Genomic DNA, 26,124 nt, shown 5'->3' with positions numbered 1-26,124 from the left:
TTTGTATGTAAATTCATGTGATAAGTTTGTGTTTTTTTCTTTCTCTAAAAAAAAAAATTAACATGTTCATTTCTGAAATATCTGTTATATCTGTTTTCAAACTGGCATATGAAAGGGTGGTGTTAATAATATTAAATAACTGGTTTCCTCAGCATTACTGGATCCCTCCCCAACTTAACCATTCACACCTTCTCTTCTTACCCACACTATGTACACCAGCCTAACTTGCCATTCTTGTTCCCATGGTTTTAGCACTTATTTTAAAAATATTTTTATTTATTAGAAAGAGAGAGCATGATGAGTGGGAGGAGGGTCAGAGGGAGAAAGAGAAGCAGACTCCCCACTGAGCAGGGAGCCCAGCGAGGCTCAACCCCAGGACCCCAAGATCATGACCTGAACTGAAGTCAGATGCTTAACCAACTAAGCCAACCAGGCACCCCCCACAAATCCCCCCCCTACCGCCACAGTTTTAACACTTATTTAAGTTTTCTTACCCCAAACTGTTGACATTATACCTTCTCACCAACAAAGATAGAGCCAGTTGAAAAAGAGAGCTGCCCTAAACCATCTAGTTCAGGTCAGGTGTCAAATCTTCAGAAGATGACATTATAGTTTCATTCCATAGGTTTAGGATCCTGATGCCTGGGCAGATCATGACCACCCTACAGTCCTCCATTGGCTGAGGAGTCAGGTTTATCCAATTTGAGGCCATTCAAATCAATTACTGCTTGGAACTTTGGAGAGAGAAACATTCAGGGACAAGTGTAAAAGCACCAGAACTGTTCATGCCTGTGCCAGATTGTTAAGTTAAAAAATTTAGAAGCTAGTGTCTAGAATGAGCTGTTTAGAGTTCAGGAAGGGGTATGTTTTAACTTTATCATATAATAGCAAGAATTGGTCTACTGTGATGTTTGGGGGACAGGAGAAGGAAGAGAGAAGTCTTTATGTATATGAAGACAGTTTATATAACACAATACAGAACTTTTAAACAACAACAACAAAAATTACATTGGATTATGGGGTCACGCTCTGCTCTTCCATCATCCTGGGCTGGTGACATGATTGTAAGGCCTAACAAAGGCAACACAATTTGTCTTTACTGCTGAACTGATATACTTCCAAGATGGCTAATGTTTAAGCTCTAGGAAAATATCGATTACCTAACAGAATTTGGGCCATAATTTTGCAAATAGGCTCAAGTTCTTGGATTGGAAAGTGGATGTATTTGGGTTCTCCAGGAAACTGGAACTGATAAAAGAGAGAAATAATAAAAATAGGCAGGTAGATGATAGATAATAGATGATAGACAGAGATAGATGATATATGTAGATATAAAGAAATTTATTATAAGAAATTAGCTCATGTGATTATGGAGGCAAACAGATCCCAGAACTGCAAGTGAGGTGGTCAGCTGGAGACCCAGGAGAACCAGTGGTGTAGTTTCAGTCTGATGCTGGCAGTCTCAAGTCTTAGGAAGAGCTGATGTTTCAGTATACTACTGAAAGCAGGAAAAAAACTAATGTCTCATTTCAAAGGCAGTCAGGCATGAGGAATTGCCATTACTCAGGGAAGGGTCAGTCTTTGCATTGTATTTAGACCTTCAATTGATTTAGTGAGGCCCAGCCGCATGAAGGAGGACAATCTGCTTGAATTAGTCTACCCACTTAAATGTTAATCTCATCCAAAACATCATCACAGAAACATACAACATAACATTTGACCAGATGTTTGGACACCCCATGCCCCAGTCAAGTTGACATAAAATTAATCATCACAATAGAATTCGCAGATCCAGTGTTACTGTTGCTTATCAGTGTGTATTGCATGCTCTGTGCTTTTTAATTCTCTCTCTCTCCTAACCAGGAATTCTTTACTTAACGTCAACTCTTAGTCATTTGGAATCTACTACACTTTTGTTGATGGTCTGTGCTCGAGATGGCGGCGGGCTCACATCTCTCATTAATGCTGACATCACTATACACATTCTTCAGACAACACTGGCACCTGCTGAATTTGAAAGTCCTAAGTATACTTTCTCAGTTTATGAAGATGTACCTGAAGACAGTCCTGTGGGAACAGTGAAAGCAAAAGAGTCCTTGAGTAAGTACTTCTTATACTCTGTTAAAATCCATTATTGGAACATTTCCTGTGTTTTCTTAGGCTGTGTAATCTTGAATAAATCTTTTCCTTTCTCCATGCAAGAGGAATGAAGACCACAGGATCTGTGGCTTGCTTTGTTGTTTCAACATTATTCCTATCCTACATTTTTTCCTAATCAAAAAAGTAATAGATACTTTTAAAAGTCTAAAACAATACAGAATGATTATAATGTAGAAAATATGCATCTATAACCCATTCCTCCAAACATACACGCGTGCACGCACACACACACACACACACTTTTCAATTTTTTTTAATTTTTTTTTTATTTATTTATGATAGTCACACAGAGAGAGAGAGGCAGAGACACAGGCAGAGGGAGAAGCAGGCTCCATGCAGGGAGCCCGACGCGGGTCTCGATCCCGGGACTCCAGGACCGCGCCCTGGGCCGAAGGCAGGCGCCCAACCGCTGCGCCACCCAGGGATCCCCACTTTTCAATTTTTTAATGAAAATACATCCTACTATATTGTGGTTTGACAACTACCCTCCCCCCACACTTTTATATATTAAGGACAGTTTTTCAAGTAACTGGATATCATTCTGTCTCATTAAAAAAAGATTGCATAGTATTTTGACTTAGATATAAACATGTTTTCTTTAAACATTTTCCTTTTTCTATTAATTCGAATGATTTATAGTCAGTTTTTGCTAGTTCAAATAAGACTCAAGCAAATATCCACATACAACTTATAAAGGTTTCTGTGCAGGGTAAATTCCTAGAAGTGAATTATTTGTCCAAAGATCTTGTTAGGCTCACAGGCTACTTCCCTGTCCTCTTTCCCTTCCCTTAATCTTGGTGGGGATATTTGCCATTCACAGGTAGTAATCATAGAGAAGCGTCAAGCATAAGCTTAACTTGGCTTCCCCAAATATGTAAAACAGGGATCCATATTATTTTCTGAATATCTTTCCCTTTTACTTAATGCAAAATGATTGAAAGGAAGGTAGTGAAACCTGTGGCTTGCTCCTTGTCCATTGGATACTACCTTTGTCTGCTAATACATCTTAACTACCTGTCCATTTTTCAGTATATTTTGAAGGAAGGTTTAAGATATCACATAGTGTTTTCCATGGATATAGGATAGATAGATAGATAGATAGATAGATAGATAGATAGATAGATGCTTTAAGTTTTCAGTGTTTCCAGTAAGTACATATGGGGATTGCTTTTTTTTTTCTCTCTTTTTATTCTTTTTATCTCCCCCACCCCCAACCTTTCTTTTCCAGATTCTTCAGAGCCAATTTTCTATAGAATCTCCTCTGGTGATGTGGACAGAAAGTTCTCTATTCACCCATGGCTGGGCATCATTCGAACCCAGAAGCCTCTGGATCATGAAACACAGCCCGTGGCTGTGCTCACAGTACAGGCCCAGCTTGGCAGCTCCCCAGCCTATGGCAGTACAGAGGTCAACATAACTGTAATCGATGTCAATGACAACCATCCAGTATTTCCCAAAGCTTCTGATGAGGTTAAAATATCCAAGACCACACTGCCTGGCACAGCCTTGTACCTTGCCCGAGCACATGACGAAGATAGTGGGCAGAATGGATTCATCAGATATACGATTGCAAGCCAGATCCCAAGCATCTTTGCCATTGACTCGGGCCGTGGTGTCGTGTACCTCAATCAGAGTCTGGGGAGTGACGTGCCCCAGAAGTGCACACTAACACTCATGGCCCAGGATCTGGGCATTCCTCCTCGGGCATCCTTGCTAGTGCTGACAGTAGGAATTGAAGAACGAGAGCAAAGCCCATCTTTGACTTTTGAAAACTTGGTCTATCAAGTGGAAGTTAGTGAGTCTCTCTCACTGATGACCCAAATCCTGCAAATCCGGGCCTACCCACTTGGCCCACAGCACACAACCTCACAGCTCCTGTACTCACTGGAACCCAACACAGACTCTGCTGTGTTTGGCATCCATCCTTACACAGGTTGGATTTATTTGCGACGACAGCTTGACTATGAATCCACACAGACATATAATTTTAGAGTGTTTGCCTGGATCCCGGAGGACAGATTGTCGCAAAATGTGAGCACTTCAGTAATTGTTCATGTCCTGGATGAGAATGACAATTCCCCTACCTTCTTGCATGATGTGTTGTTTTTGAAAGTCGAGGAGAGCCCTGTTCCCCAAGGGGTAATAGGCAAAATTACAGCAATTGACAGAGACTCGGGAAAGAATGGACAGCTGTCATATTTCCTTTTGTCTGATGGAAAATTCTTCAAGATGAATCCTAATACAGGTAGCATTTTGTAGCTTCCACTTACTCCTTTAAAATCAAAATTAACAAAACTCAAGTCTTTTAGTTATAACATTAGTACAAACATGTAGTTGAAATTAGTTTTTAGTAGATACCTTATTCAGTTAGAGAATTGTGATTTTAAAATGAAGTCAAAATTGAATAGAATTTTACCTGTATTGATTCATACTTCTCTTGCCTCACACCCACATATTGCCAATATATGGCTCTTATTCTGAATTAGAGGTTCAGTCAGGATTGGACCAAATAAGTCCCTATGCAAAGTCTAATTATCCCCCAACCATTCTATTTCACTTGTAGATTTTTAAAAAAATATGCCAAATAATATTTCATAAACTATAAATGTTATTGATCTAAAGCTAGAAAAAATCCAATTAGGTAAGATTGCAAAATCACTCTGTTGATGCATTTCTCTATTCTCATTCTGATAAGGGAACCATGATGAAAGAGGCAAATATTTCCACTGAGCATTTTTTCAAGTCTTCATTATGAAGCTAAATATTAAAACGCTATTATATTTTAAAATTTATATTGCAGAAATTTACAAAGATTTTATTTCACTCTGCAACCACCTACAAATAAAATACGTTCATATGCCAACCATACAGCCTGTAGAAACTGAGATGCAGCTCAAAAAACATGCCCTAGATTATGAAGCTAGAAGGAAGAGGAGGCCAACACTTGTACAACTCCGGGAGGCACCATTTATGTTGTCATTGGTACCCTCTGCCCTGTGGTGGGACAGGATTTGAATTCAGTTCTGATGAACTTCAAGCCTTTACTCCCTTCAAGTGCCTGTTGTGTGAATTAGGAACAGGTGCTCCTTCATCCAGCAGATGGAGCTTTACACCAGGGCACATGACTTGCCCAGAAGGCTGCTAAGTGGATTTCAGTTCCCATTCACGCCCAAGCTGGGACGCCCTCTGCAGGGCACAAACTGCACAGCAGTACAGGATGATCTGCTGGCTCTTGACTTCCACATGCTAGGTAGTTTTCCAAGGTCTTCTATTTCACTTGATTTTTTTAAAAATAAAGTATACAGTCGGTTTCCCCATGGTTTTCTCTATCCCACAATTAGCCCAGTGTCCAGATTCAGAAGACCAGGTGTCCTTTCCTAGAATTGCTTCAAGCAAGTAGCTTAACCTCAGAGCTCAGTTTCCTTACCATGAATAGAGGAGATAATTCCTGCTCTGAGAAGGAAAGAGTTAAAGCCTATGAAGGGGATTACAAGACTACCTTCTTGCAAATGATTCCAGTTCACGAGGGCTGGGTACAGTGTGCCAATACAGGGGTCAGAGGCCCCCTTCTGAGTATGGCAGGTGTGCCGGTCTTCCACATCTCCACATCCTGGTGCTCTGAGCCTAGCTCAGAGGGTGCTCTGGGACTAGCTCCCATGGAGGCCTGTGTTGGCGTCCCCATGCCCAGTTCCAGACTGACCTTCAAAGTCTTTTACACCACTGACCTCCAAACTGCTACTTGTCAATCAGAGTTGGCTCATTGGATAAAAAGCTGCTTGCCATTCAGGATTTAGTGTTTTCAGAGGAGAATTAGTTTGGCACTTTTAAAATGCAGTTGTTGGGTATATGACTTTTGTTAAAAATCACACTTCTTGCAAACACTATATAAATGTAACTTATATACTAGATGTATATAGTAAACACTGCATTTAAGCTCAGCAATTCAGCAACTTACCCAATGTGAATATTCCTTTCTGTTCTTGATTTCATTCTTTGTTTTTACTGTCCTTTCATTTGGATGAAGGGGGTAAAGCCAATCTTAGAAATGGTAATGTTAGCTAGAAGTTCCTTCATATTGACTTTCTCACTAATAGATATTTACCATAATATTACCAATATTACCAATTACCATAAATGGTGAGGGAAACCATGACCAGTGGAACTCTACAGCTAGGCTGTCAGGTGAGACTATGTGGCTTCCAATGGTCCTTTGCAACAGGTAGAGGCAGCTATGATTTTATACCTGAGTCTCTGGCTGAACCATGAGGAAGGTTGCTAGAAAGCAGTTCTGAGAAAGAACATGGACAATAAGGCTTGCAAAGCATTGAGTCATTTGGGAAGTCATTTGGGAAGTCACTATCCATTGCTTCACATATGTTTTGTGACATAATAATGTAAAACAACTATTTACAAATAAAAATACATTGCCTACAGAATGTATTTGATTTTCAGGAAGGTATTTTGGCATGATTTTAAAGTAATGATAACAACTGTCACGTTTGTAATAATTTATAGCTTACAAAATATTTTTAAATTTAAGATTGTATTTGTTTCTGGTAGCCCTCAGAGGTAGGTTAGGGAGAAATCCTTCCATGTCTGAGGTGGAGAAACTGGGGTCCAAACCCAGAACTTGTAATGTCAGAGCTGGGATGCTTTTCATTATTCTGTATAGGAGTATGAAGAAGGATATATCATAATTTTAAATCTCCTAAATTACTACTAAATTCCCACAGAATATTTTATCATTTATTTTTATGACTTCATTTTTTTAGTTTAAATAGCGGATGGTAGACAGTTTGACAAATTTAAAGTGGCATTTTCAGGAGAAACTTCAGAAAATTAACAGTCGAGCCAAACTACTAATTTACATCATCTTAGAACTGTGCATTTACTCTGAATTTTGTATCTGGTTTTCCTTCCTGTGAATTAGCTTGGGTGTGGTAATTTTAGTACATAGTGATGGCCTCTTTTGTTCTACTCTGTATTCCTTAGGTGAATTTATCAGTTGGGTGGCATTGGATCACGAGCATCAGGTACACCATCAGGTGACTGTCCTAGTGACTGATCATGGCTCCCCACCACGAAATGCCACCATGGTGGTTTATGTCTCAGTTACTGACATCAATGATAACAGACCGTATTTCCCACAGTGTCTCCCTGGGAAGGAATTACACATCAAGGTTTGTGGAGTGAAGTAGCCTTGCAATGATTTTGTAATATTCTTAGTCGTTTGTTTTGAGCACCATCTTGTGGTAAAAAGTGTGAATTTAGCAAATCAGTGTTGGTGTGGCAATGCATACATTTCCAGAAGATCTAGAAATTGTGCACGAGTCAAAAACAAAATCAAAAACGCACAAAGCTCCACAAATTAAGAAAAAATAAAATGGTCATATGTGTTATTTGGGATCACACATCTAGTTTTATGATAATGTAGTTTTGCCTGTTGTTTGCAAACATAATGGTGCCTCATTACCAGTAATGCTCAGATAATGGATTGTTTTTCCAGTCATTTGCATGCATATCTTTATGAAGATCTCCTTATGGGCAACTGGTACACATCGCTAAGTTAAATATAGGGGAGCAATCTTTACCTCTAAAGTAGAAAGACATACAACCAGAGATTATAAAATTCAATCTTTGGTAGCACATGTGGAAATTTCTAATTACATTTATATTATTTCATCTTTTTCGTTTCCATATTTTCTATGTCTTATCGTATACATAATGAATTAGAATGTTCATGTACATAATAAATAGATCTTGGAGGTATTTATACTTGTTTAATTAATAGGTTATTTGAATAAAAGGTTTGGAAGCTGTTGCTCCAAAACAACTGAATTGGACATTCAAATTGTATTCAGATATGTATATTGAATAACTCAAAAAAGGCTCTGAGACAGTTAATAACTTTAAAGTCATCTTCCAAAGCTGTATTTAAAGAAAATTCTATCAAAGCAAATCATTTTGATTTGAGTAGCATTTTGATTTTAATTATATCATTAAAAGAGCACATGGTAGCAGGACTCTACACATGGATTTCAGTTCCATATGTGTAAATTTCAGTATTCCATGAAAGTTCCTGTTAACTAATGAGTTATGTTACCTGAAGGGATGGGTCTCCTGAAATAAAAGGTTTACATTTGTCTTTAGCATATTTTGGACCTTTTAAAAAATGAGAAGATGCTAGAAATCTTAAAATATATACAAAATCTAAGATTATTTAGTCAATTTGATTTTTTTCTCAAAATTAATTCAAATGCTGCAGATAACTTGCCCAAACTGAATTTGAACAAATTTATTCAAATTTGTAGTGTTGTTTCTTTTCATGGATTTGCACATATAAAGCTTTTATATGGTAGATATTTGAGTTGTGGGTGGATTTTAACATAGTTTTTAAGAAGCTTAGTAGCAACATGTTCTTTCACTTAAAGGTTCATATTTCTTTCTAAAAATTCACTAATTTATAAACCATTTGTTTTAATGATAGGTTCTGGAAGGCCAACCAGTAAATATGTTGGTTACAACTGTGTTTGCAAAGGATTTTGACGAAGGAAACAATGCAGAAGTTGTATATTCAGTATCTTCAGGTAAAAGTCACCCCTCATAAAGGATTAGGATTTCCTTTTAGAATTTCCTCTTTGTCTTACAACTATCTACCCTCTCCTGGGAAAATGGTTAATGTTGCAAACAATACCAGGTACCAAAAATAAATGCATTTGTGATTATTCAGAATCACCTTTTCATTGAAAAAAATGCATTTGTGATTATTCAGAATCACCTTCACTTTTAAATAACTTAAAAGTTTAATATAAAATTATAGTAGTTTTTCTGTCTTAAATAGAAACCAACCAAACATCCATCTTAAATGGATCATTTTCAATAATATGAAATACAAATATACTTTTATTAAAATTAAAGTAGTAGTGAATTAAAATTGATATTAAGTATAAAGAAATATGATTGTGAATGCTAAATATCCATGAATCTCTATGAAGACTAAATATCCTTAAGGTCAAAGTAAATCATACTTAGAAAACGTCACAGTACCTATATATGAGTGTATGTTGGAGCTTCATTGAAAAAGTCTCATGTTTATGTTTTTCTTTTAGAATGCACAGATCTCAGATTTATTCTGATGATTACCTTTAGTTGGCATTGCATTTTAAAATATTTTTTCATAAAAAAATAAAATAAAATAAAATAAAATAAAATAAAATAAAATAAAATAAAATAAAATAAAATATTTTTAAAGATTTTTGTTGCTTTGTCACGTTTGTCACAAAATGTGACATAATGCTATCTCTTGCTCCCAATGTTATCTCTTTATCTCAATAAATAAATAAATAAAATCTTTAAAAAATATCACTATCATTTTATTTATATTTTCAAAGTATTTTTTTTTACTTTTTTCTTAAAGATTTTATTATTTATTCACGAGAGACACACAGAGAGAGAGAGAGAGAGAGAGAGAGAGAGATACATATGCAGGGGGAGAAGCAGCCTCCCTGTGAGGAGCCTTATGCAGAACTTGATCCCAGGACACGGGGATCATAAGCCAAAGGCAGATGCTCAACCACTAAGCCACCTAGGTGCCCCAAAGATTTATGTATTTTAGAGAGAAAGAGAGAAGAGGGGGAGGGGCAGGGAGAGAGATTCCCAAGCAGATACTCTGCCGACCCTGAGATCATGAACTGAGCTGAAACCAAGAGTCCATTACTCAACCAACTAAGCCACCAGGCACCCCCCAAAAAAATTGCTAGCATTTTACAAACTAAGCATATTTTCAAAGCTCTTGCTTACCATTACAGGGTATTGGGGCAGATTTGCTATGAAGTAATAAAGTTTAAGTTTCAGGTCCCTTTACTTGAAGAGCTACTCTGGATGACAGTAAGGGTGAGTGGACAATTTATATTTGTAATATTGTCCCATTTTTCTTAAAGGGAGCCCCTCACATTATATGTTTTAAAGCCCCCCAAAACAGGAACATCCTAAAAGGAGCATACAGAGGAAAATTTCAATAATAGACATTCAAGACCTCTATGTAGAAAATTATAAAATATTAACAAAGGATTTTAAACGAAAAATGTGAAAAGCATATTACGTTCATGCTTGGGAAAGTTCAAGATCCTAAAGGCAACATATTCAATGGTAATGAACCTGTTGCACACACACACACACACACACACACACACAGAAATTAGTATATTAAAATATAATCCTGCTATAATACCATTATTTAGAAAGAAACAAAACCAAGTTATATGTTATTCATGAATATATGGACTAGAAAAATAAACCACCACTTTAGAAAAGAGGCTAGATACAGGGAAGGAGGGGAATGAGACTTGGGGGTATACCCAGATCATCTGAGGTAGTGATACTATGTTATTTATTTAAAATTTTTGAAGAATTTGGGGAATTCACTAATTTGGAAATGTTTTCATGGTTCATCATATATTTTCAAATGTTTGAAATTTTTTAAAATTAGCTTTTAAATGATACTTGGGGTGTAGCAATATAAAAAATATGATGGTATATATTATTTATACCATTGCTTTTACTTCATCCAGTTGCTAAATAGAGCCAACTATAAAATGTAAGAAAAAAATAATGAGTTAAAAATAAATATAATACAGAGTGGCTGGTGGCTTAGTCAGTTAAGTGTCCAACTCTTGATTTTGGCTCAGGTCATGATCCCAGGGTTGGGAGATCAAGCCCTATGTCAGACTCCACGCTTAGCATGGAGTCTGTTTTGGATTCTCTATATCCTTTCTCTGACCCTCCCCCCAGCTCGTGTGCTCTCTTTCTCTAAAAAGAAAAAAAAAGAAAGAAAAGAAATTAAATAAAATAATGTAAACAAATACAGATATAACATTTATCAAAATTTCATTCGGTATTGATGTCAAAATGAATAAATGGATCAAAGCATATAAATCACAACTAAGAGATGTTACATAATTTCCTGCTCTACCCTCTAACTTTCTTAAGGGCAGGAGTTCTTTCTTATTTGTCTTTATATTTCTTATAACTGGTAAATTATCTATTCTGTGATAATGATTCATCAAACTGGAACGAAGTGATGAAAGAGAGACACTAGCTGAGGCTTCGTCTTGAGTTTTTTGGGGGTTGTTTGAAGTGTTTAGATTTTATTAAAGAATATAAGCCTGTTATTTAACAACAACAGCATAAAACCCTGTATAATCAATTTGATTAGAAGTACCAGTATGAATTTATGATATATTTTAGTGTGTGCATGTGTGTATTCTCTGTCCACTGAAAAAGGCCTAGAAACTATGATTGGCCCAGAAGCAATAAGCACCCCCTCATGTTCAGAGTATGGCCTCCTAACAACGTGTTCCATCAAAAGGAACCAGGAGTCCTTGAAGAAAATGGCTGACTCCAGGTCTTGGACAAGAAATTTACAAGATGCGTCTGTACCATTTTGTCACACCAGATATAAGGAGGCTACTAAAGACTACTAGGATCATATAGGAAAAGTTTGGGAATTAACTTCAAGAGAATTCCAATGTTCAAAGATGGGACAATTTGAACATTGATAAGAATAATAATGGCAATAGATTGAAACTCTGCTAATGTGTTTATTTTATTTTTTAATTTAAATTCAATTAACCAACATATAGTACATAGTCTCAGATTTAGTGTTCAACACTGCTAATGTGTTTAAATTCGTGCTTATGATTCTTAAAACAGAAACTAAACAAACTTTTAATGATCATAGTGCAGGAGGATGTTAGTGAACCAATCCACTATTTTGAACACTATTAAATAAAAGCTTAACATCAAGTATTTATCCTGATTTTCCACAATGAACCATTCCAATGATAGGATATCTGGGATTTGCTTCAAAAGAGAATGGTAAAGAGGAATGAGTGGGGAAGAAGGATTGGTCATGAGTTGATAATTATCGAAGTGAGGTGACAGGCACATAAGAGTTCACTATGTCATTCCATCTACTTTTATATATGTTGGAGTTTTTCCATAATAAAACATTTAAAATTTGTCATGTTTCCTGTCTCTCTGTTTAATATTATTTTATGTTCATACACTCACAGAGCTTAAAAGAAGCAAATCTTCCAAATTATCACAGGTATATGCAGATTCTCTGTTTTCTGCATTGTCGGTTAACATCAATTTCTTCATTTGTGTGTGTATGTGTATAGAAGACAGTTCTGATCACTTCAAGATTGATGCCAACAGTGGTGAAATAAGAACTACCACAATCCTTTCATATGATTATAGACCTTCCTACAGGATGACTGTAATTGCCAGTGACCAGGGAGTGCCTCCTCTTCAAGGCCAGGCAGTCATTAATATCCAGGTAATGTTCCATTGTCACCATAAAGTGTGAAAAAAATGTTCAGAAGCTTTTTGTTTTATTTATTTTTAAAATTTATTTATTTATTTATTTATTTATTTATTTATTTATTTATTTATTTATGATAGAGAGAGAGAGAGGCAGAGACACAGGCAGAGGGAGAAGCAGGCTCCATGCACTGGGAGCCCGATGTGGGATTCGATCCCGGGTCTCCAGGATCGCGCCCTGGGCCAAAGGCAGGCGCCAAACCGCTGCGTCACCCAGGGATCCCACTTTTTGTTTTATTTTTATACAAATGTGTACTGTGAAGGTACCTTAAACATCTTAATGCTATTCGTAGAGAGCATTGCAGATTTTGTGTCTTTTTATCATCATTTGAAAAATGATTAGACCCCAATAACTTTTCATTTTAACTGTACAGTTCCTGACAAGGTATTCACCTTTATCACTACCTAGGCATTTATGTTGCTTTGCTTATAAAGAACAAAAAGGTGTCTTGTCTTTTACTTGTTCCTAATGCAAGGACCTGGTAAGTTTGCAGGAGCAACTTGTATATAAACAAGTCGTCCATAATAAATCACATAGTTGTTTGTAATTATTTTTAAATTTAGAAAAGTCACTTGAGAACCATATTTTAAGGCTTTGCTTTAATCATAATGAGCAAACAACTTGTGGGAAGTCTTCACTGTAGGAAAAATTCACACTAACCAGTGAAAAATGAGATGACTGTGCATAGCTAGATTTCTTTACTCATGCACATAATGACCAGTAATATTAATGAAGATATGTATAATAATCAAGAATATATATATCTCTAAGAGTTTTATTTCCAAATTATATTCTTTATTGATTGAGGATATGTGGGTTAGGAGAAAATTCTGTATCGTAATATTTCCAAGGCTCTGGTTTCAGATAAACAAAGACACATGATACATAAATGTGCACAGATGTTGTCATTATGGATATATTGGTCTCTAGGATTTAGAGTAATTTGGAGAACCATTTATCCCACATTCTCATTGGAGAATCACAAAGCTACAATTCAACTTAACTATAGTATGGTCTCACCAAACCTTATTTCACACATTAGAACAAACAGGGAAGTGGAAAATTTTGTACTTTCTTATCTCCTAGATGTTATGCAGTTTTCAATCTTCAGAGACATAATGTGATTCTATCATTGAAAAAGACATTTTCTCACCAATTAACGTACACATATTATACAAATGGAAGGAACTAGCTTCCAAAATAGTATCATCGCATCTATTGATTCAATTGTTTAAAAGGACCCTAAATTAACAGCTCCTTTCCACTCTTATTTCAGGTGATACCATTATCTAAAGGGAGAGCTATCATTTCTCAGAATATTAGACACTTAGTCTTACCCGAAAACTTGAAGCCTGCAAAAATAATGAGTTTGATAAAGTCACCTGATCACCTTCAACAACATCAGAACAGAAAGTTACATTTTAGTATTGCTGCAGATGACAAGGATGGCCACTTTGAAATTGACAGCTCAACAGGGGACTTGTTCCTTTCTAAGGAACTTGATTATGAAATGACATCTCATTACCTTTTCAGGGTGGTTACCAAAGACCATAGCAAAACCCCTCCCCTGAATAGCACAGTCTTCCTTAGTATTGATGTGGAGGATCAGAATGACCATTCCCCATCTTTCCAAGAAGAGCTCATTGTGATAAGCGTAGAAGAGAATGTCCCTGTAGGGACCCTGGTGCATGTCTTCAATGCCAAAGATGGGGATGGCAGTTTTTTGAACAGTAGAATTCAGTACTTCATTGAATCCCACCACCCTGGAGTGAGTCCATTTCTCATTCACCCCTCATTTGGCACATTAGTCACTGCATCCCCCCTTGACAGGGAGAGAGTTCCAACTGTCATCCTGACAATAACTGCATCGGATCAGGCTGTGAATGTGACAGACCGGCGATTGAGATCACTGATGGCAAAGGTCATGATTTTGGATGTCAATGACCACAGCCCCACTTTTATGTCTTTCCCCATTGCCCACGTCAAAGAGAATGCCACGGTAGGCTCTTTGGTGCACCACATCACAGCTCAAGATCCAGATGAAGGAAGGAATGGAAGAATAACATACAGTATCCTCTCAGGAAATGAAAACATGGCCTTTATGCTAGATGAGTCATCAGGTACTGTCTGCCATTATCAGTTAAAGTTCTGATCGCTTGCTCACATTTGTCCTCTTCATTTTCCTCTGTTAAAATGGCAGTTCTCAAGATGTGTAAGCTTTAAAGAAACTTGACTTGATTTACTGGTTAACTTATGTATAGGAAAGGCACAGAGGTTGTACTCAAACAGCCACCTGTAATCGGCCTGCTTGCTAATATTGATGATGCTTTGTGGCTAGCTCATATTTCATGGGGTGAGTAAACTTGTTTGCTACTTGTTTGTTGCTTGTAGTAAACTTGTTTGCTACTTTGCACTGTGGTCCTCTCAGGGTAGGAGATGGGACCAAAATGAGTCAAGGCAGAATGTGACTAACCATCAGCATTATTCAAAGACTTTAGAATGGAAACTTATCTTTAAGATCGTACGAATATACATTTGTAAATAGTTGGAAATACTGTATCTCTAAATGGTTGGGTTGATTTGGGCATTAAGACCTTTACTTCTCACATCAGCCATAACATTTTATTTTTTGCAGAGGCATTTATTCACTGTCCACACTGTAGAAATGTCACTTCGCTTGTCTTGCTGTCACCATGTTGCCAGATAACATCTACTAAAAGTTCTGATGCAGTTTGATGGAAAGCTACATGTATAAAATATCATTCTTGTGAAATTGGAAATGAACATCCCTCAACCTGATTTTTAGGAGATATGGAAGAGATGGACTACCATCTCATTCTCTCAAAACTAGAGAGACTTAGAAAAAAAACATCTCAGATGCATACCATTTGGCCCAACTGTTAGTTAAGAACGTTATTTGGAATGGGACTGAATGTGTAGGATTTGGAAGTCATGATGATAGGTTAGCTATATACTGTTGGAAAATTTCATCAAAATATTTATTAAATCCTGTACATATGGTTCCATTCTGAGGCATGCATGACCACCAGCTAAAAATCTAACTGACAGAGAGATAGTCCAGACCCGGTTGCTGAGTTCTGTTAGAGCTGGGGTCTCCATGGACCTGTTTCAATGATACTTAAACTGTTTTCCAACATGGCTAAGGAGAGTCTATTTCAGATTGTTAAAGAGGATGGATAAAATTAAAGTCGTGCTTCAGTAATATAGGTATTATGACTCTTGAGCAATTGTACTAGCTCTTTCAGTTTGAGGTATTTTTCAAAGACATAAATGATCATTGCTGAATGCATTCAGAGGAGACGAGCTATTTTTCTTTGCAAAGCTCACATTTCTTATGAAGAAGATACAGTGAGTTTTGCAATGGCTTTGGCTCTGAAATAAGAAATTATTGAAAACCTATATTATAAAATCTGAATTGGTAAGCTTCTTTAATTATTTGAAGGCAATCCTATGAATGCTCATAGGATGAGCATGTGTTAAAGAAGCAAACAGCAATCCTCAAAGAAAAAAAAATGGGATTATTGGAATCATGGGACAGCTGTACGTGTGCCAGACTTTCTAACACTTTGCTTAGATGAGTTATTTGCTTAAATGGCAGTAGGATGGAGACACGTTTTATCTGTGAAGTTTATTTCCTGAGTTAAAGAGTCTTTGTATTTTTTTGTTAGTAAAACAAGATAGTTAACTGAGATAGTATAAAGAGACTATACCTCTTTATCCTAAGGAATGTAGACATACTCACCTTTTTGTAGCTTAGTCACTTTTAAACATGAAGTGTCATTTGACATGGAGGAGTTTACTGTTTCAACCTAGATTTGTTTGTTTGTTTTTTTAAGCAGCCTCCGTGCCCAGTGTGGGGCTTGAGCTCACTACCCTGAGATCAAGAGTCACATGCTCTACTGATGGAGCCAGACAGGCACCCCTCATCTAGATTTTTTTTTAATGAAAGTAGAAAAATAATTTTGATGTAATCATCTCCGTAGATACATGATAGATTATTTCTGAATTCTCATTCATCTTTACAATTTAAACCAGAATGACTCTTTTGACTAAAAAGTCATCTTTTTATTCTTGATAATATAGAAACTTAACATTGGTTTAATAAGATTTATTCTTTAATGAAGAAAGTTTCTGAATCTTTAGCAAATTAGTTGTGTTAGACAAAGGTAGAGTAAGCACAACTTCTCTAGAAAATGTTTTATATTGCTTTTCTCTTCTTTCAAATCAGGTTTACTAACAACCACTTGTCCTTTGGACTATGAAGTAAAAGCTCAGCACATTCTGACCCTCCTAGCCCTGGATGATGGCATACCGGCACTATCTTCATCTCAAACTCTGACAATTACTGTTCTTGATATAAATGATGAGGCACCAGTGTTTCAGCAGAACCTGTATGAAGCTTCAGTTAAAGAGAACCAAAATCCAGGGCAGTTTGTCACAACGGTTGAAGCTATGGACAAAGATTCAGGTAATTTAAAAACATAGAAACTTGGTGATTAATACTAAAAACAAAAATTCACATACTTTGAACTAGTTATGGCCTGGGAAAATGAAGACAATTTCTAGGTATCTCAAACTTCTAATACCTCTTTGATTACCATACACATAAAGACCATTCCCATGTAAAGATATGTGTGCTTTTTTTTAAAAAAAAGATTATTTGTTATGAATTATTATTATTATTTAGTATGCAATGAGGGGGGAGAGGCAGACAGAGAGGGAGAAAGAATCTCAGGCAGACTCCCCCACGGAGCATGAGCCCAATGCCTCAGCCAACTGACTGAGCCACCCAGGCACCCTTCAGTTATGTGTGCTTTTTATATGGCATTTGTATCTATTTATTTACATTATTATTTATGGTAGAGTGATATATAACTAACATATAATTTTTTTGATCTTGATAATAAACTGCATCTATAATAATCTAAGGGGTAATAGATAGACAAAATATCACATATTATTCAGAGTATAGTGATTAGATACATTACGTACAAAAAGGTAAATGGATCTGTATTTCCCCTCTGTATATATAGCAGAATGAGAGAGAGGATGCCAGCATCAGATTGCCTGGATTTGAATCCTAGAGCTACCCTTTACTTCAGCTGTATAACTTTGAATAAGTAGCTAATTCTCTCTGTTGCTCTGTTAGCTTTTCTGGAAAATGGGGATAATGATAGGGCCTAAATTTTAGTTCTGTTATGAGTAGAAATGAGTTATTACATGTAAAGAGCTAAGATCAGTGACTGGCACAATAAGTAGTCAATAAAGGTCAACTTCTGTCATTACTATTATTATTCTTATTAATATCAGCCACTATGTCCAGACAAATAACTTTGAAGTGAATAGCTACTATAGCTAGGAATTTGTAAATGTCTTAGAGTTGCTTTTCAATATCACTGTGACTTTTTTGGTATTTAAGGTTCAATAACTTTAATAATATTGTTTATATTTTAATTAAAAAAATTGTAAAGACCTTTTTTTTATTTATTTGAGAGATACAGGAAGAGTGTGAGAGAGAGCATGAGCAGGGTGAGGGACAGAGGGAGAAGCAGACTCCCTGTTCCACTGAGGGAATTTAATGCGGGACTTGATCCTGGAACTCTGTGATCATAACCTGAGCCAAAGGCAGATGCTTAACCAACTGAGCCACCCAGGTGTCCTATATTTTAAACAAAATAGTTCTGAAAATTATGGTGAAATATTTGTCATTGAAAGCATATGCCAGTTTTCCCCATCTGATTTAATAGAAATAGTTTAATAAACCAGCCTTTGTACCTCATGTATATATATATTCTTTTTGTTGTATGAGTTTCAGGTGTACAGTTGTCCATATATGTGTGGGTTTATTTCTGGGCATTCAATTCTGTTCCATTGATCTGTGTGTCTGTTTTTATCCTAGTACCATACTGTTTTGATTATTATAACTTTAGTATAGTTTGAAATAAGGGGGCATGACACCTCCAGCTTTGTTCTTTCTCAAGATTGCTTTAGCTTTTGGGAGCTTTTGTGATTTCATACAAATTTTAGAACTATTTGTTCTAGTTCTATGAAATATGCCACTGGAGTTTTGTTAGGGGTTGCATTGAGTCTGTGGATTGCTTTGGATAGTACAAACATATTAACAATATTAATTCCTCTAATCCATGAATAAGCCAATCTTTTTAAATTCACATTCATATATAGCAAGTGGCATTATGTAATCAGTATAATTTTTATTACAAGAATTGTAATAGAGGTGTCCATGGAAAGAATAGCATTAACAGTAGCATTTTCTTCCTAAATTGTTCGTCTAAAGGGTAATAGATAGATATCCTTGAGCTTTTAAATTATATACCATTTTAGATGCTTTGCCCTTGTGGAAAACATCATCTTCTCATGAAATGCATTTTTCATAAATTTGTATATGATGCTACAAAAATTTTCTTTTCAAAGACTAACCTAATTTTCTCTTTTGACCAGAATGGGGCAGTATGATCATAAAATTTTTCTTACTATGCTCAAAGACACTTGACTGGAGAGTGGTAACAATTGCCCCTCCCAGCTTGTACTTACAGAATTCATTTAGCACATTTCTGGCTGTATGGTTTTTAGGGTGATAGAAACAATGGAAAATATACATCAGCTCTGTGTTTCACAGTAGTTCAATAAAGTTCTCTTAGAGTACTCTGGTGTAAATTGAGCACTATAGGGCTCTGGGCAGCACAGAAACTATTTCACAAGGTTCACAGACCTATGCTGAACCTGCCACTGATGTGGATCAGTGCAATAGTTACTCATCAGCAATTATTAAAATATGTAAAATGCTTCTTGTCTTTGATGTTACTTTATCTTATTAATTTTATTTTTGGTAATGGACACTACCAGGGAATCCCTCCTTTTAATGTCTGAAGAGAGTGAAAAGCATTTCTCTCAAATTTTTGCATATATCAACTAAAAATGATTACTGTAAATATGCATTCTGATTTTTACTGTCCAGGTGAAATGTGAAGTGTTACTGTTCGTTGAAGAGTTCATTATTCTAGAGATTATGGTTTGCCTGATGGAGGGTTTAGATGCAAAATTATTGTTTTGCTGGCTTTGCATTTATGGATGTTTGAAATACACATCAGCATCTTCAAGAATCTCATGTACCTCCACATGTTGTGGAGACAATTTAGGTTTACTGTTAATCTCAGTGTTTTTAATGAGGTCAGATCTGTTAAGCAAGTGCTTTTGAATATATTTTCCCTTAATCTTTTGTTATAATTTTTTGTTTTTTATGTCTGCTTGTTGGGTTAAAACTGAAAGCCTGAGTGTCTGTCCTGGTCCAGCCATTCCCCCAAAATGAAAACGAATTATGCATAAGAATTAAATATCATCGTCAAGATTTTAACATAACTGGCATCACACTGGAATTTATGAATGGTTTACTTTATAGTATATATTTTTAAAAATACGATAGTATTACTTAATACTAGAAAGCTGAACATGTGTTTTCTAGCACTCTGCAATGCAGTTTTTAACATCGTAAGCCTAGAGTGTTGTTTGGCATTCAAACCCCACGGGACTTCGAGCGCTGCATGTTTATGATGTATGACTCACACTAGTTCTAACATGAGTTTTTTCGTGTATTAAAAGGGAAAAACAACTACCAGGTTTTAACTAAGATATTAAAACTGCTACAGCTTTTGGTACCACCAACAAGAGTTCTATTGTTAGTGAGAAAACATTTACCCCCAGTGCGCCCCTCCCCCAGTCCCCAGAGAAAGGGAGCCTTACCAGGGAAGATGACTCACCCCCTGCTGTTGTATTTACTCACTAGTGGTGAATACAAAATAATTTAACAGCACACTGCCATGCAAAAATGCCAAATTCCATAATGAGATCTTATTCTACATTCCATAAAAGAATGTATAGTTGACCCTTGAACAATTTGGGGCTTAAGGGTGCTGACTGCCCCTCCCATAAGTCAAAAATCCACGTTTAACTTTTGAATCCCCCCAAATTTAACCACTGATAGCTACAATTGACCAGAAGCTTTATGGATAACATCAATGGTCAATGAACACATATTTTGTATGTTATATGTATTTTATATGGTATTTTTTCTTTTTGGATACGGGGTGGGAGAGGGAGAGGACAAAGAAGGAGAGAGAGAAAAAAAAAAAAAACTCAAGGAGACTCCCCATGAGCGATGAGCTCCAGAGCCTGACATACCACCCCAAGATCATGACCTGAGCTGAAATCAAGAGTCAAACACTTAACCAACTGAGCCACCCAGGTGCCCCTCTATACTGTATTCTTACAATAGAGTAAGCTAGAGAAAAGAAAAATGGTTTTTAGAAAATCAGAAGAAAAAGACATTTACAGTACTGTACCGTATTTATTGAAAAAAATCTGCATGTAAGTGGACTCGTGCAGTTCAAATCCTGTTGTTCAAGGGCCAACTGTATTCTCTGTCTGGGTTTATTTTGAATTCACTCCAGAACTAATGTTCTAGAAAATGTCCTGTGCTGGATTACAACTGTGCACAACAGCCTGCATTTGAATGAAAGGGAGAAACGCTGCCATGACACTATTTCATGTTTTACCCGACTCTAAAACATCATTAATTATAAAATTCATCTAACTTCAGAAATGTTAAAATGTGGGGGGAAATGCGTCTTAGAGTTAATGAAATAGTAAGCGTGAAAAAGAAAAAAAGAAGAACCACTTATAACTTCACTCACACAGAGATAGTCACTATTAAAACTTTGATTGAGTCTTACTTCATTTAATACAGGGTATTGTAATTGCTTCCTTGTTCACTCATCTGCCTGCCCTTTACGCTGTGAACTTCTCATGGATTCAGGACACGTTTTATTCACTGTTATCCTAGGTCCCTAAGACAGTGCAAGCTAAGACGTAAGAGCTCAGTAAATATTTTTGATTCTGTGATCGGAGAAACTGGAGCTGCTTCAAGTTGCCTTCACTCTTCAGAATTCATTCATTTATTTATTCCTTCATTCAATCAGTCAGGCATGATCCTGTTTTTGCCTCAGAACTTTGAGTTGTGTGAGCATTGTACAGTTGAGGGATTCACGAAAAATGATCTTCCTCAAAAGTAATCTGAAAATAACACTTCCATGGTCAGCAATTTTTATTAATTCCTCATGGTTTTGAGGATGAAGTTTTATTTTCTTTTGCTTAACAGCCAGGCACTTTATGAAGTGACTCTAGCTTTCTTCTCTATCCTCAATTGCTGTCACTCTCTCACCCTTGACTCCAGGACCCAGCCCTGCAAATATTTCTCTGTAAAGGGTAAGATAATAAATATTTTAGGCTTTGCAGTCCACAAAATTTCTGTTACTCAACTCTGACTTTGTACCAAGAAAGCATCAGTAGATAATACATAATGAAATGAGTATGGGTGTGTTTCAGTAAAACTTTACCCAAGTGGGGATGTGCTGGATTTGGCCAGTGGGCTGTAATTTGCCAACAGCTGGACTAATAGATATATCTAATTAAGACATCTAAGTTACTTGCTACTTTCTGCACATTAGATCCAATTATAATGTCATCAACATAGTAGATCAATATGATGTTCTGTTGGATGCCAAGATGAGCAATATCTCTGCCAAATAGATGATGGCCAATAGCGGAAGAGTTTACGTAAGGATGTCCTCTATCGTTTCTGCTGAGTAAAACCAAATCATTTTTGATTATTTTTTCAAGTTGGTTTAGAGTGTTTGATCTCAAAAGATGGTCTTAAGACCGGTGGTACCATCATTCACAGCCTCCAGAGGCCAGCCAGCAGAGGGCTTTTACAGAATGTTGGGATCCCTCCAACCAATGTCTTCCCCAGGATCTTTATAAAGGAGAGTCCTCTGAACTTTTGGGAAGTGTTATAGGGGTAAGGTGGTAGGCATGTCATACGTGGTAAACTTGCCCTAACATTTCTGGTTCTTCAAGATTTTGGATGCTTACTATACAGTATGCAAGAGATCTGGCATCTCCACCTTAGTGAGGATAGGCCATTATTGAATCAGTCCATCAAAGAAACTCTTGATGGGACACCTGGGTGGCTCAGCGGTTGAGCATCTGCCTCCAGCCCAGGGCATGATCCTGGAGTCCCGGGATCAAGTCCCACATTGAGCTTCCCACAGGGAGCCTGCTTCTCCCTCTGCCTGTGTCTCTGCCTCTCTCTGTGTCTCTCATGAATAAGTAAATGAAATCTTTTTTGAAAAAAAAGAAAATTTCGAAATAAAGAACCATATGAACTAACACATTCAATTCAGAATCTCTGCTAAGCACATGACACCAAAATTGCAGCCTAAACCAAAGTTCTATTTTATTTTCCTGAGTCTCACAACCTTAGAAATGACTTGCACACAGATTCCCTAGGTTTATTCCAATAAAATTAGAAAACTCCTGCCATTCTTTAAAAGAGAGTCAGATTTGCATATGACTGCCTGCAAAAGTTGGGATGACTCTAGTCATGGGTCTTTATGTGAATAAACATCTCTTTGCTGGAAGTTACCTGTTGTATTTGCCACTCTGTTTGGGTCTGATCCTCAGGAGATTTAGGGCTCATATAGAAGCATTCTGGTTTTGGACATACCTGGGTGGCTTAGTTGGTTAAGCAACTGCCTTCAGCTCAGATCATGATCCTGGAGCCCTGGGATCAAGCCCCACTCTGGGCTCCCTGTCAGTGGGGAGTCTGCTTCCCCTCTTCCTCTGCAGCTCCTCATGCTTGTCCTCTCTCTCTCTCTGTCTCTCTCTGTGTCAAATAAATAAAATCTTTAAAAAAAAAAGAAGCATTCTAGTTTTTAACTATGACTGAGCTGCAAGTTGAAAGCTTGAGTTTGTTTTCTTTGTGCAAGTTCCTAGTACATGCAGAGATTAGCTATCTCCCATCACACTCCCTTGTACTCCCCTACAGCCAGAGTCATTTGGTCCCCTGGAGAACTGGGGTTCTTCGATTGTGATTTCTTCACCAACGACAAAGGTGATAATTTCACTGATTATGATATCACCACAAGACTGGTATTCCATTTCCTCTGGTCAAAGAACTCAGCACTGCATGCAAAGCCAAGGCATAACCAAACCCAGAATCCCTCATACCTGAGACCCACTCCTGCTGCCAAGTAGTCCAGCAGTCAGGTGCTGTCAGGACCACCAGAGATTCTAATACAGGTGTTGAAGGCTGGGTAAAGCAAAAAGGGAATCCGGAAGTAACCCAGGAGAAATCACCATAGGAACATCTAGCAGCACCCCTAACACTTGGGGAACAGAAGAGGTCAAGGTTATCCGACTGTAAAAAAAAAAAGAGAGGGAGAGAGAGAACCTAAAGAGAAAATGGGAGGCCAGGTCTTGCAGAGCCTGGTTCTGGGACTTCTCAAAGACTCAGAGCCATGAGCTTGCTGCCGCAGGTGCAGCGACAGTGCCAGCAAGGATAGTGAGCAAACAGGAGTCCCACCTCCTTTCCTGCTGACTCTCACTCTCCCCTCGGAGTCCCCTGGCAGCAGACCCAGGGAGAGGGGAGATTGGCAAGAGAAAAATGTGGCTTGCGGGTCCCTGGACCCAGCATCACAAGGCAGAGCAGGGCAAAATACATACACACCTGACACACAATGGCTTCATGACTAGTATGCCATGGAAAGAACTGAGGGAGAAGCAGGCAGAGGAAACAACCATGACTCAGACTCAGACAGAAGGAAATGTAGTACATTCAGAGAGGAAAAAGGAAGCCAGCGGACCGAGAGCATAGCGAGCAAGCATGTGAGAAGAGGTGGGGAAATAAGCAGAGCCCGTATCATATGGGACTTCCTAGACTGTGCTAAGGTGTTTGGATTTTACTTTGAATATATTCAAAAATTCTTTCTTCTTTCTTACTTGTTAAATCCTATTTATCTTTAGAGGCTCCGCTTATGTAGAAGGCAACCATCCTTTCCTAGTGATGTCTATTTTTTTTTTAAAGATTGTATTTGAGAGAGGAAGAGTGAACATGAGCAGTGGGGAGAAGGGGCAGAGAGAGAGGGAGAAGCAGATACCCCACTGAGCAAGGAGCCCAACGTGGGACTCAATCCCAGGATCCCGAGATCATGATCTGAGCCGAAGGCAGACACTTAACTGATTGAGCCACCCAGGTGCCCTTCCCAGGGATGTCTTATATGGAATCATAATGGCCTGCTTACTTATCCGTGTGCACTGCTATCCTGCCAGCACTGTTAGGGGAGAGAATTTGTCTTCTTGCTGGCAGTTGTAGTCTTAGAACTTGGCATAGTACCTTGGCACCTGCTATCACTCTCTATACATGTTTATTTAATGAAGTAATCAATGAACAAACTGTCTACCTGGGGCGAGTCTTCCCTGGTCCACTTCCTTAGTGATTTCAAGTATCCTACCACACTGTCCGTAATTCATTGATTTAATTGGCCCCCTCTAAAGGGGAACTTTGAGGACCAAAATAATTACTTCTTACTCAAGGGTATCTTTCCAGTGCCTGGCACTCAGTAGATATGCATTACATGAATGAACAAGTGAATGAATGAACACACGAACGAATGAATGAATGAATGAATGAGCAAGCAAAACAACCACATGACTGGAGCTCTGTGTAGATACATGGGTGTTATCTGCAAATGGATAGAATCCAAAGACAGTGAATTGGACAGGAGGTAGAATGAATTCCTCTCCCCTCTCCTTCTCTCTTCTCTTTTCTCTCTCCCTCCCACCTCTCTCCCTTTGCTCCTTCCTTTCACATCAGACAGTGGGCACCTGGGTGGCTCAGTGGTTGAGCATCTGTCATTGGATCAGGTTGTGATCCTGGGGTCCTGGGATCGAGTCCCACATCGGGATCCCTGTGGGGAGCCTGCTTCTCCCTCTGCCTATGTCTCTACCTCTCTCTCTGTGTCTTTCATGAATAAATAAATAAAATCTTAAGAAATATACTTTAAAGAAAAAAGTAACGTATTGGGTAGGATGGTAAAATACATTACAGAATGATGAGAACAATGAGAGGGAGGGAAGACATAAAGATTTGAGTTTATGTTAAACATTCTCTGGGTTTGTTCACTCTCCCTCTCTCAAATACAATCTTTAAAAAAAAAAAAAGACATCACTAGGAAAGGATGGTTGCCTTCTACATAAGCTGAGCCTCTAAAGATGAATCGGATTTAACAAGTAAGAAAGAAGAAAGAATTTTTGTTGAAGTATGAAATCATACTTCATACTGAGTACTACGTCTATTCATGTCTATTTGTATTGGGAATTAAAATATCAAATATTTTAAATAAGTCTTAAAATAACATATAATGTAATATATAAAATATAACATAATGCATAATGTATGATAAAATCATATAACAAATGAGTGAATTGATTTCAAAAATAAAGGGTCCCAAATTAAAAGGTGCTGTTCTCCATGTAAGTACCCTGAAGGCAGAGGCCATATCTGTTTGATTCACTGCCATCTTTTGGGCAAATAGCACTGTGCTTGACATCTATTTTTGTTCACCAAGTATTTGAGGAACAGGAAAGTAGGTGTGAGATGGTATTGTTTCCATTTTCCTAATGTACAAAGAGACAGACAGGAATAA

The 26,124-nt window shown here is 37.4% G+C and overlaps 1 protein-coding gene across 1 annotated transcript in view; it reads left to right on the top strand.

Moving 5' to 3' along the window:
- The window catches only part of DCHS2 (dachsous cadherin-related 2), a 226,811-nt gene that overhangs the window by 138,886 nt on the left and 61,801 nt on the right, over window positions 1-26,124 (top strand). The window contains exons 4-10 of the mRNA XM_072724890.1: window positions 1,864-2,100; window positions 3,389-4,405; window positions 7,153-7,340; window positions 8,648-8,747; window positions 12,342-12,499; window positions 13,821-14,664; window positions 16,794-17,033. Coding sequence (XP_072580991.1) covers window positions 1,864-2,100; window positions 3,389-4,405; window positions 7,153-7,340; window positions 8,648-8,747; window positions 12,342-12,499; window positions 13,821-14,664; window positions 16,794-17,033 — 2,784 coding nt within the window. The remainder of the gene's footprint in view (window positions 1-1,863; window positions 2,101-3,388; window positions 4,406-7,152; window positions 7,341-8,647; window positions 8,748-12,341; window positions 12,500-13,820; window positions 14,665-16,793; window positions 17,034-26,124) is intronic.

This window comes from Vulpes vulpes, chromosome 10 (genome assembly GCF_048418805.1).
Source record: "Vulpes vulpes isolate BD-2025 chromosome 10, VulVul3, whole genome shotgun sequence".
In the NCBI taxonomy this organism is placed as follows: Eukaryota; Metazoa; Chordata; class Mammalia; order Carnivora; family Canidae; genus Vulpes; species Vulpes vulpes.
This window is presented reverse-complemented; position numbering and strand designations above follow the sequence as displayed.